This window comes from Coregonus clupeaformis, chromosome 31, assembly GCF_020615455.1.
Source record: "Coregonus clupeaformis isolate EN_2021a chromosome 31, ASM2061545v1, whole genome shotgun sequence".
Lineage (NCBI taxonomy): Eukaryota > Metazoa > Chordata > Actinopteri > Salmoniformes > Salmonidae > Coregonus > Coregonus clupeaformis.
In genome coordinates, this window is record NC_059222.1 from 3,008,101 (window position 1) to 3,020,650 (window position 12,550).

The window sequence follows — 12,550 nt, forward strand, 5'->3', positions numbered from 1 at the left end:
TAACTACTTACCAACCATACTTTAAAGACCCAGTCCAGTCAAAATTCTGTTTTTCATATTGTACATCAGCTGACGAAACGAACACTGTAAAAGTGTGAAAAAATGTGATCAGTGTTATTTCCTGATATTTGCTGGTTGAAAATACAATTGAAACAGGACCTTTTAATCAGCAGGTTTTGCATGGGTGGAGTTTTGGCTTGTGTGGTGCCATCTCCAGGCAGTATAAGTTAATAGACCAATAACAGAGTTCCAAACCACTGCCAATAACAGCTGGTTTTCAGGTTACATATCCCTCCCATTAGTCCCCTCACTCAGACCACTCCCAGACAGTCCTAGCAATATTCTTGCTTGTGAAATTGTTTTTTTTTACAATTTTAATGGAAAACTATCATAGTAAGGTACTTAATTGTTACCCAGAAATGATTTGATATTGAGATAAAAACGTCTGCATTGGGCCTTTAACTACTCACTAACCATAGTGCAACTACTTACATACCGTAGCCATACTGTACCAACTCACCAACCATACCACAACCCCTCACCAACCACACCGCAACCCCTCACCACCCACACCACAACCCCTCACCAACCACACCACAACCACACTGCAACTACTGACCAACCATACCGTAATTACTCACCGACCACATCGCAGCCATACTGGAACTACTCACCAACCATACTTCAACCACTCATAGCTGAGAAGTACAGCTACACACCCAAAGCACCTGGCTGTTAACAATAGGCGTTAACAAAGATGAAGGCATGCAACAATATACCAACCACGTAGCAACCATTATTAACCCCTGCCGAAACACATGCCACCACTACACCTTAATCACAAATTGTTATATTGACCAATCAAGTGGTGGTGTCGTGCTCTGACCCTTCCTCCTGCTGTATTTCCCAGGAACTGAACGAGAACCAGTCGACCCCCAAGCGGGAGAAGCAGGAGTGGCTGGTGCACCAGAAGGAGTGTCTCCAGCAGCTGCAGGCGGAGGAGGAGGCGGGGCTCCTGCGCCGCCAGAGGCAGTACTACGAGTTCCAGTGTCGCCAGTACAAGAGGAAGGTCCTGCTGGCGCGCCACAACCTGGAGCAGGACCTACTCAGAGAGGTATAGTACATCAACATTACCAATAGCAAATCCATCTTTCAGGTGACCTAGCAATAGAGATGTTTCGGAGTTGGTCAAGGCTCTGGTCTTCTTCTCATCATATAATGCTACCTCCCTGTGATGTTAAATGCACTGAGTGTACAAAACATTAGGAACACATGCTCTTTCCATGACATAGACTGACCAGGTGAATCCAGGTGTAAGATATGATCCCTTATTGATGTCACTTAAATCCACTTCAATCAGTGTAGATGAAGGGGAGGAGACAGGTTGAAGAAGGATTTTTAAGACTTGAGACATTCAGAGGGTGAATGGGCAAGACAAAATATTTAAGTGCCTTTGAACGGGGTATGGTAGTAGGTGCCAGGCGCACCGGTTTGAGTGTGTCAAGAACTGCAACACTGATGAATTTTTCACACTCAACAGTTTCCCATGTGTATCAAGAATGGTCCACCACCCAAAGAACACCTTGTAGAATCCATGGCCTGACGAATTGAGACTGTTCTGAGGGCAAAAGGGGGTGCAACTCATTATTAGGATGGAGTTCCTAATGTTTTGTACACTCAGTGTAGTACAGCACTAGTGCATAATACCCAGCAGGCCAGATTTGGCATGTAACGTCTAAATTATGTAATTTGGTGGTTGTTAACTGGTTGTCTGGTTGAGAAGACGTCACATAACCAGATTACAACCAACTGGTCTCTGCTACAACCAGGAAAGGACGTATTTCTCATGACGAGATCAAGACGTTGTGGGAAATATGTCTAATTTGGGGTATTATCTGGTCAGATAACCGGATTCTCCATCTCTCCCTCCCTCTTTCCCTACCCTCCTGTCTGACTGTGTCGGTCTGTCTCTCTCTTTCTCTCACGCTCTCGCTTTCTCTCTCTCTTTCTTTCTTTCTTCCTCCAGGACCTGAACAAGAAGCAGACGCTGAAGGACCTGGAGTGTGCCATGCTGCTGCGCCACCACGAGTCCACCCAGGAGATGGAGTTCCGGCAGCTGGGCTCAGTGCAGCGCACACGGGCTGACCTGATCCGCACGCAGCACCAGTCGGAGCTCACCAACCAGATCGAGTACAACAAGCGACGCGAGCAGGAGCTGCGGCAGAAGCACACTGTGGAGGTCCGCCAGCAGCCCAAGAGCCTCAAAGTGAGTGAGAGGGAGACCCCCAGCACCCAGAACCAGCCACCTCCAGAGGAGGACAGGGGGGAGGAGGGCCAGGAGACAGGGGGGCGAATGGGAGCCCAGGCTGGGGCTGAGGGGGTGAAAGAAGAGGTGGGGGCGGTGGAGGAAGGGGAGAAGGGGGTGGAAGAATGTGAAACCAAAGAGGAAATGGAGGGAAACAAAGGAGAGGTTGGAGAAGGTTTTGAAGGAGGGATAGAGGAGGTTGTGCGAGACCAAAGTGGAGATGGAAGGATTGAGAAGGAGGTGGGAGATGGGGATGAGGTTTGCTCCCATTTAGAAATAAAGAATGATGTAGAGGAGGAGAAGGAGAGCGAGACGAAGCTTGAGGACGAGGGCGAGAAAAGCAGGGATGACGAAGGACAAGAAGCCGAGGAGCGGAAAGCGGGGGAGGGAGAAGGAGAGCTGAGGCAGGTGGAGGGAGTGCAGTGGGGGGAGGAAGAGGGTGATGAGGAAGACGAGGTGAGATATGTTCTTGATAATGATGATGACGATGAGTTGGAGGGTAGAGGTGTGGCCGACGGCTGTCCGTCTGAGCTCATCACCTCCCCGTCCCTGGAACGGAGGCGTATCTGCGAGCAACGCAATGCAGACGAGCTCTCAGAGTTCTACTTCCCCGAAACCCTTGAGGAACTTGAGCCCCTTCCCCACTCCGCCCCTCCCTCCGTCCCCTCCTCCTTTCCCTCCCTCTTCTCTCACACCATCTGCCTCCTCCTCTCCCTCTCGGCCACCACCCAGCCCTCCAACCTCACCCTCCTCCTCCTCTCAGTCTTCCTCCTCTCCCTTCGTCGCTCTCCCCCCCTCCCCTCGCTGGCCTCCCTCCTCCTCTCGGGCGAGCTGGCCCTCCTCGCCCTTTTCTTCTCTTACCTCTTCCTCCGCTCCTGCTGCTCCCTCTCTCTCGCCACCTACCTGTCCCTCACTCTGTGGGCGTGCGGCCTCTTCAGCCTGGGCCTCTCGCTGAGCCTGGGTCTCTATTACGTCCCTGTGGCCCTGATCTCTGCCTCCTTCCTCAGCTCGCCTTCCCTCTTCCTCTCCCTCTACCTTGTGGTGGTGCTGGTGGTGCGGCCGGCGCGCGTCTTTCTCCAAAACGCCCCCCGGAAACTCAACCGCCTGTGGATGAGGTTCCTCTTCCGCCTCCCCCGCCCACTCTTCAACATCTGCCAGTCTCTCCTTGGGGGCCTGGCGGAGCGTAGCCTCTATGACATGTTCCCTAAGGCTGGCCGCAACTGGGGCGGGCGCCAGTCCAAAATCCCTGTGCCCCTAAAGAGTCTTCCCTTAGAGAGCCAGGCGGGCAGGAGCCACGTCCGCTCACCCCTTGCCACGTGCCTCCTCTGGGTCAGGCGCTTTGTCAGACGCCCCCTAGGGGTCCTCGCCGACCTGGCCAACTCGGTCGTGCTGAGGCTGGCTAGCAGGGTCCTTAAAGAGCTACCCCCCGAGTGCCTGAGCAGACTTCGTACATTCGGTCTGCTGAGAGAGGAGAAACCTAGCAGGCTCCCCAGGCTACTGCCCAGGGAGGTCAGAGAGCAGAGACAGAGGGAGAGGAGGAGGAGAGAGAGAGACCGGCAGAGGAGGGAGCAGAGAGAGCGTATGTTCAGAGACGAGGGGAGGTGGGAATGTGGGTTGAGGCGAACTTTATCCGGGCGGAGCGTGAGGGCTAAAGTGAGACCGTGGAGATAGTAAGAGAGGGAAAGAGTGAAGGAGTTGGACAGGGTGTGCGTGTGTTTACGTGTGTGTTCCATCTATCACTGTCTGACTGTCGTGTGTTTATTTTCATTTGGGTCCAGATGTTTTTATTCCTGCATAGTTTTTGGGGTCCAGTTTCAACCCTCCCAAAGATGGGTAGACCTATGATGCACACAACCGAACACTGTTTGCATTGGCTGAATGTGATTGGCCGTTTTAAAGTACTGTATCGCCAAAAGCATCCAGCAACTCCTGTCTTGTCACTGTCGTCTTATACCCCAGTGAAGTTTAAGCGTTTGTCACTCACTATTGTGCTTTTTGTAAAAGTTTTTCTTTTTCTTTATTTTATTCTTAATTCGTAAGACAATATGTTTATGGTTATTGTTGAGACCATGTTTGTGCAATCTATTCTTGTGTTTCTATTGAAGTCCTAAGATTTCAGAAGATTATTTTTTGTGTGCACTGTTTGTGCACATTGAATTCCTTGTCAGTGCACAGTGGCTATCATTAATGGCCACTATTGATAGATATCATTCGCCGTGGATTGACCACAAATCAAGCATTTCACCCCAGTATAATACTAAAATACTGTGAAAGAAGTAGGCCGACATTCTGATCATTTCACTTAACCGCCTCCAAGAAACACTACTAGATCATTGATATAGTGCAATAGAAAATCAACCACACAAACTTCCAGAACAAGGCTGCTTCAATCCACAAAGCGAACTTTAACATGTTAATGTTACGTTCAAGCTTAAAAACGAAATGTGTTTAATACATCAAACTTGATGTAAATGCGCTAAACTGGAAAATTATTTCCCAAAACGTGTTTTTGTTCCAAAGATGCAGTACTGTACCTCTCAGTCATCTGAATATAGGATACAGTATACCATGTTATTATACCCAATTACCAGTTAGCCAAAGTTTTGTGGCTATTGCATATTAAAGGGGTGGTTGTTGCTTAAATGTCTTGTATTTTGCTGGGTAGTCAATATTGCTCAAAGTGGAAGAGTTCATACTTTGTAGTAAGACCCCAAATGTTAATGCATGGAGAGCAGTGGAAGCTGGTGAAATGGTTATTACGTTATTACATTTTAAACTTCTAGTTAAGTAGATTAATTATTCATTATTGTGCTATTGGCAATAATCTTATATTACGAATGATTTACAATGTAAACATTTAGTTTTTCTCCTTCTGTTCGACTGAAAGTGTTTGAATGACTGTCTATGTTCTGTTATACAGCCACAAAGGTTAGGCTACCTCCAAATTCACAAAAAAACATATATCATTTTTGTTCGTTTTAGTAGGACTATACTTTGAATATTATTTTATTACTATTTAATTGGCATATTGTAATGTCGTTCAAATGTGTTTTTAAAGCCAAAAAGAAAATATTTTGTGCTCATAAGTAATTGAAAATTAAGTCCAAAGATTGACGGGACCGCTGAATGTGAGAAAAATGCAATACTCATGAAGAAATTAACAATCGTTCAAATTGTTGCAGTGTCCTAGATATATTTTAATTCAAAAGACTTCTCAACACTGCGAGAGTAGGCTGTTGCCAATGGGTTTTAACTAGTCTAAAATGATGCAAAAGTGTTTTTTCCAAAAAGGGCTGAAAATTACTGTTCAGTTTGTTACGCAAATTCTGTTGAATTATTATATGTATCAAATTATATACACACACACACACATACAGTACCAGTCAAAAGTTTGGACACACCTACTCATTCCAGGGTTTTTCTTTGTTTTTACTATTTTCTACATTGTAGAATAATAATGAAGACATCAAAACTATGAAATAACACATAGGGAATCATGTAGTAACCAAAAAAGTGTTAAACAAATCAAAATATATTTGAGATTATTCAAAGTAGCCACCCTTTGCCTTGATGACAGCTTTGCACACTCTTGGCATTCTCTCAACCAGCTTCATGAGGTAGTCACCTGGAATGCATTTCAATTAACAGGTGTGCCTTGTTAAAAGTGAAGTTGTGGAATTTATTTCCTTCTTAATGTGTTTGAGCCAATCAGTTGTGTTGTGACAAGGTATACAGAAGATAGCCCTATTTGGTAAAAGACCAAGTACATATAATGGCAAGAACAGCTCAAATAAGCAAAGAGAAACAACAGTCCATCATTACTTTAAGACATGAATGTCAGTCAATCCGGAAAATTTCAAGACTTTGAAAGTTTCTTCAAGTGCTGTCGCAAAAACCATCAAGCACTATGATGAAACTATCTCTCATGAGGACCGCCCCAGGAAAGGAAGACCCAGAGTTACTTTTGCTGCAGAGGATAAGTTCAATAGAGTTAACAGCCTCAGAAATTGCAGCCCAAATAAATGCTTCACAGAGTTCAAGTAATAGACACATCTCAACATCAACTGTTCAGAGGAGACTGCGTGAATCAGGCCTTTGTGGTCGAATTGCTGCAAATAAACCACTACTAAAGGACACCAATAAGAAGAGACTTGCTTGGGCCAAGAAACACAAGCAATGGACATTAGACTGGTGGAAATCTGTCATTTGGTCTGATGAGTCCAAATGTGAGATTTTTGGTTCCAACCATTGTGTCTTTGTGAGACGCAGAGTAGGTGAGCGGATGATCTCAGAATGTGTGGTTCCCACCGTGAAGCATGGAGGAGGCGGTGTGGGGTTGCTTTGCTGTCTGTGATTTATTTAGAATTCAAGGCACGCTTAACCAGCATGGCTACCACAGCATTTTGCAGCGATACGCAATGCCATCTGGTTTGCGCTTAGTGGGACTATCATTTGTTTTTCAACAGGACAATGAACCAACACACCTCCAGGCTGTGTAAGGGCTATTTGACCAAGAAGGAGAGTGACGGAGTGCTGCATCAGATGACCTGGCCTCCACAATCACCCTACCTCAACCCAATTGAGATGGTTTGGGATGAGTTGGACCGCAGAGTGAAGTAAAAGCAGCCAACAAGTGCTCAGCATATGTGGGAACTCCTTCAAGACTGTTGGAAAAGCATTCCAGGTTTATGCTGGTTGAGACAATACCAAGAGTGTGCAAAGCTGTCATCAAGGCAAAGGGTGGCTACTTTGAAGAATATAAAATATTTTGATTTAACACTTTTATCGTTACTACATAATTCCATATGTGTTATTTCATAGTTTTGATGTCTTCACTATTATTCTACAATGTAGAAAATGGTAAAAATAAAGAACAACCCTGGAATGAATAGGTGTCCAAACTTTTGACTGGTACTGTGTGTGTGTATGTATATAGATAGATATTATACTTATAACTACGTTGAATGATTGCTTGGTCACCCGTTCATTGAGTTGCAGCCGGTTGTTTAAATGGGTAGTTGGCCATTGAAGAAGAGCCAGGGTAGATTGAGGACTAATTTAGAAGGATAAAAATGTCTGTTAAAACTTTAGCAAAGAATAGATTCTTAATTTAAATATATACAGTGGGGAAAAAAAGTATTTAGTCAGCCACCAATTGTGCAAGTTCTCCCACTTAAAAAGATGAGAGAGGCCTGTAATTTTCATCATAGGTACACGTCAACTATGACAGACAAATTGAGGGAAAAAAATCCAGAAAATCACATTGTAGGATTTTTAATGAATTTATTTGCAAATTATGGTGGAAAATAAGTATTTGGTCACCTACAAACAAGCAAGATTTCTGGCTCTCACAGACCTGTAACTTCTTCTTTAAGAGGCTCCTCTGTCCTCCACTCGTTACCTGTATTAATGGCACCTGTTTGAACTTGTTATCAGTATAAAAGACACCTGTCCACAACCTCAAACAGTCACACTCCAAACTCCACTATGGCCAAGACCAAAGAGCTGTCAAAGGACACCAGAAACAAAATTGTAGACCTGCACCAGGCTGGGAAGACTGAATCTGCAATAGGTAAGCAGCTTGGTTTGAAGAAATCAACTGTGGGAGCAATTATTAGGAAATGGAAGACATACAAGACCACTGATAATCTCCCTCGATCTGGGGCTCCACGCAAGATCTCACCCCGTGGGGTCAAAATAATCACAAGAACGGTGAGCAAAAATCCCAGAACCACACGGGGGGACCTAGTGAATGACCTGCAGAGAGCTGGGACCAAAGTAACAAAGCCTACCATCAGTAACACACTACGCCGCCAGGGACTCAAATCCTGCAGTGCTAGACGTGTCCCCCTGCTTAAGCCAGTACATGTCCAGGCCCGTCTGAAGTTTGCTAGAGTGCATCCAGAAGAGGATTGGGAGAATGTCATATGGTCAGATGAAACCAAAATATAACTTTTTGGTAAAAACTCAACTCGTCGTGTTTGGAGGACAAAGAATGCTGAGTTGCATCCAAAGAACACCATACCTACTGTGAAGCATGGGAGTGAAAACATCATACTTTGGGGCTGTTTTTCTGCAAAGGGACCAGGACGACTGATCCGTGTAAAGGAAAGAATGAATGGGGCCATGTATCGTGAGATTTTGAGTGAAAACCTCCTTCCATCAGCAAGGGCATTGAAGATGAAACGTGGCTGGGTCTTTCAGCATGACAATGATCCCAAACACACCGCCCGGGCAACGAAGGAGTGGCTTCGTAAGAAGCATTTCAAGGTCCTGGAGTCTCCAGATCTCAACCCCATAGAAAATCTTTGGAGGGAGTTGAAAGTCCGTGTTGCCCAGCGACAGCCCCAAAACATCACTGCTCTAGAGGAGATCTGCATGGATGAATGGGCCAAAATACCAGCAACAGTGTGTGAAAACCTTGTGAAGACTTACAGAAAACGTTTGACCTGTGTCATTGCCAACAAAGGGTATATAACAAAGTATTGATAAACTTTTGTTATTGACCAAATACTTATTTTCCACCATAATTTGCAAATAAATTCATTAAAAATCCTACAATGTGATTTTCTGGATTTATTTTCCTCATTTTGTCTGTCATAGTTGACGTGTACCTATGATGAAAATTACAGGCCTCTCTCATCTTTTTAAGTGGGAGAAATTGCACAATTGGTGGCTGACTAAATACTTTTTTTCCCCACTGTACATCTACCTGGGAGGTCAGGGGACATTTTATTTAAAGTGCAGGAATACTACTTAAAACGCAGGTCACCCAGAAAATCGTCACATGCATTTTACAGGTGAGCCATTGAGGTGGAAGGGTATTACTGAGTGTGATGCGGTAGGAGGAGCACTCCCTCTCTCCTGCACTGTATTCTAACACAAAGTAAACTAGGGCATTGCTTTCTGTGTGACCTGCATTGGAGGGAGAGTTAAAGAAGTCTTAAACTAATTTAAGGGTGATATATTATAGTGCATTTGGAAAGTATTCATACCCCTTGACTTTTTAACGTAACAAAATGTGTCTGAATACTTTCTGAATGCACTGTACATTACATTCTATTCTGTCTTTAAAAAGAGGCATATCTTGTGTGCAGTTTTTTCACCCTTTGTTTTTTAAATGTAATTTATGATTTCAAATGATTTGTGTCAGTATATTTGTCTTATTTTTGTATGTATGTTTCCACAGTGTTTTATCTCATCAAGTTTAAATGAATATTTAATATATGCAGTATTTACAAGGTTAGTACTGCATTCTGTGTTCAGAAGACGTTTTGTTTGCATTTCATCCTCATTTTGAGTGCACGAGTGGTGGTGTATTGTATGTCTGTAAGTATACGCAGCATTTTGGCACACTTACAGGGTGTTTCTTCTCCATACAGAAATAAATTCTTTTTTTCTTAAAATCATGTTTTGTTCATTGCTATGATTTACATCTTTGTTTTCCATAATTTCCATATTGTTATCATTTCCATTTCTTTATTCATTCATTCAGTTCATCAGTTTACCAAACATTGAGAAAAATAAATGAACCTAAGTTGAATATTCCTCCAATTTACATGTATCCTCACTCATTTTGTCTCATCACATACAGTGCCTTCAGAAAGTCTTCAAACCCATTTACCCTTCCACATTTTGTTGTTTCAGCCTGAATTTAAAATTGATTCAATTGAGATTTTGTGTCACTGATCTACACACAATACCCAATAATGGCAGTGAAGTTTTGTTTGTAGAACATGAAACTTGAAATGTCTTGAGTCAATAAGTATTCAAGCCTAAATAGGTTCAGGAGTTTAAAAAAATCTTAACCAATTGCCTAATAATTATGCATGGGCTCATTCCGCGTTCAATAATAGTGGTTAACATGATTCTAAATAACTACCCCATCTCTGTACCCCACACATACAATTATCTGTAAGGTCCCTCAATCGAGTAGTGAATTTCAACCACAGAGACCAGGGTGTTTTTTTTTAATGCCTCGCAAAGAACAGCACCAATTGGTAGATTGCTCAAAGTGCTGAATATCCCTTTGAGCATGGTGAAGTTATTAATTAGGCTTTGGATGGTGTATCAATACACCCAGTCACTACAAATATACAGGCGTCCTTCCTAACTCGGTTGCCGGAGAGGAAGGAAACTGCTCAGGGATTTCACCATGAGGCCAATGGTGATTTTAAAACAGTTAGAGTTTAATGGTTGTGATATGAGAACTGAGGATGGATCAACAACATTGTAGTTACTCCACAATACTTACCTAAATGACAGTGAAAAGAAGGAAGCCTGTACAGAATACAAATATTCCAAAACATGCATTCTGTTTGCAACAAGGCACTTAAGCAATGCTGCAAGAACACATTTTACATTTGTCATTTATCAGACACTCTTATCCAGAGCGACTTACAGTTAGTGAGTACATACATTTTCATACTGGCCCCCCGTGGGAAACGAACCCACAACCCTTGCGTTGCAAGCGCCATGCTCTACCAAACAAATCCAACACAGCACATCACTGAGTAGCACGCTTCATATTTTCAAGCATGGTGGTGGCTGCATCATGTTATGGGTATGCTTGTCATTGGCAAGGACTAGGGATACTAGGATACAAAGAAACGGAATACAGCTATAAGCACAGGCAAAATCCTAGAGGAAAACCAGGTTGTCTGCTTTCCAATAGACACTGGGAGACGAATTCAGCTTTCAGCAGGATAATAACTTAAAACACAAGGCCAAATCTACACTGGCGTTGACATTGAATGTTCCGGAGTGGCCTAGTTACAGCTTTGACTTAAATCGGCTTGAAAATCTATGGCTGTCTAGCAATGATCAACAATCTACTTGACAGAGCTTGAACAATTAAACAAATAATAATGGGCAAATATTGTCCAATCCAGGTGTGCAAAGCTCTTAGAGTTCTTGCCACATTGCTTTAATCTATCCAATCCTCTCAGATCTGCAGTGGCTCGGGAGTAGGAGTAAGGGATCAATTTGGAACTGAGAATATAATCAAATTTTTTGTGACTTTGGTTATTCTTATATGTGGGGGAGTGCTTAGGGAAGTCTTAGTCGATAGGAGTTTGGTTATGCTTTATTATTGATGATCAGCAATACCTTGAGCCAACTAGGTGTAGGAAGTAAATTCAGAAAATGAATGAAAATTCAAGAAGGGCCCAATTCAGACTTAGGAAATCTGTTCCTTTTTTTCACGTTTTGATATAAGCAATTCTCAGTAGTTGGTATTCAGACTTAACATATGCAGGTGCATAACGGGCTCTGCAGGTGAGGCTCCCTTGTATGCACTGAATAAATGTAATTAAACCGCTGAAAACCCTCCCACGTGCTGGCCAACAGATTTTCTTGTGGAGTTTTCATTCAATAGTGTTTTCATTACATTTATCTAAAGCCATCCCTTTAATTACGGTGTACCTTTAACAAAAAATTTATCGACAGACTTCGGAAAGTATTCAGACCCCTTGACTTTTTCCACATTTTGTTACGTTACAGCCTTATTCTAAAATGGATTAAATAAATAAAAAAATCCTCAGCACTCTACACACAATATCCCATAATGAAAAATGTTGCGCCGCCCTAAAAACCCTATTCAAATTCGACACAAACCTTCAAAAAGGTATGTAATGAGACATTATATAAACTCTTTATAGTGTTTTATTTACATTTTAGAGGTGATAAGTTGGACAAATCAGGTGAAAAAAGCCGGTTACACTTTCACTATCACGCAGTAGCTTTCGCTTCCCCACCCGCCATTTTTAAAAAGACCCGGCGGAGCTCCATTGCTTTCTTCAATCATGCAGAGACGGGCAGCATGAAGGTCTCGTCATTGATTTTGCTGGAAAGGGGAGAAATTGTGCTTTACAATGGTATTCATATTACAGTTGACCTGGAAGTATTACATTTTTGGGGCGCTAAAATAAGGTCAAATGTATGGAACAGCGCGATGTACAAAAGTACGTTAGCTAACGTTATTATTATTAATGTGGCTTGCGTACTAATTATTTTGGACTTTTTATTATTATTACTCTTTAGCACGCTACTCCTCTTACACTGTTTAAACTAGAAACGCCATTCAAACTTTAATCTGAACTGGATACAACTTTTTGATATCTTTTCTACTTTTTAAACTATTAAACATTTGTCCTTTTTGTCCTCCATCCACTTTCATGGCATTTCTAAAGGGCCCATTGTGACACCATGACGTCCAACATTCTATTCTATTCATTGTAAACAATG

At 42.9% G+C, this 12,550-nt stretch overlaps 1 protein-coding gene across 2 annotated transcripts in view; it reads left to right on the top strand.

Annotated features, from left to right (window-relative positions):
* Positions 1–12,550, top strand: part of LOC121547172 (serine/threonine-protein kinase TAO2-like) — a 62,174-nt gene that overhangs the window by 26,930 nt on the left and 22,694 nt on the right. For both annotated transcript variants that reach the window (XM_045209740.1, XM_045209741.1), the window contains 2 exons: positions 911–1,114; positions 2,027–2,266. In XM_045209740.1, the coding sequence (XP_045065675.1) occupies positions 911–1,114; positions 2,027–2,266 (444 nt within the window). The remainder of the gene's footprint in view (positions 1–910; positions 1,115–2,026; positions 2,267–12,550) is intronic.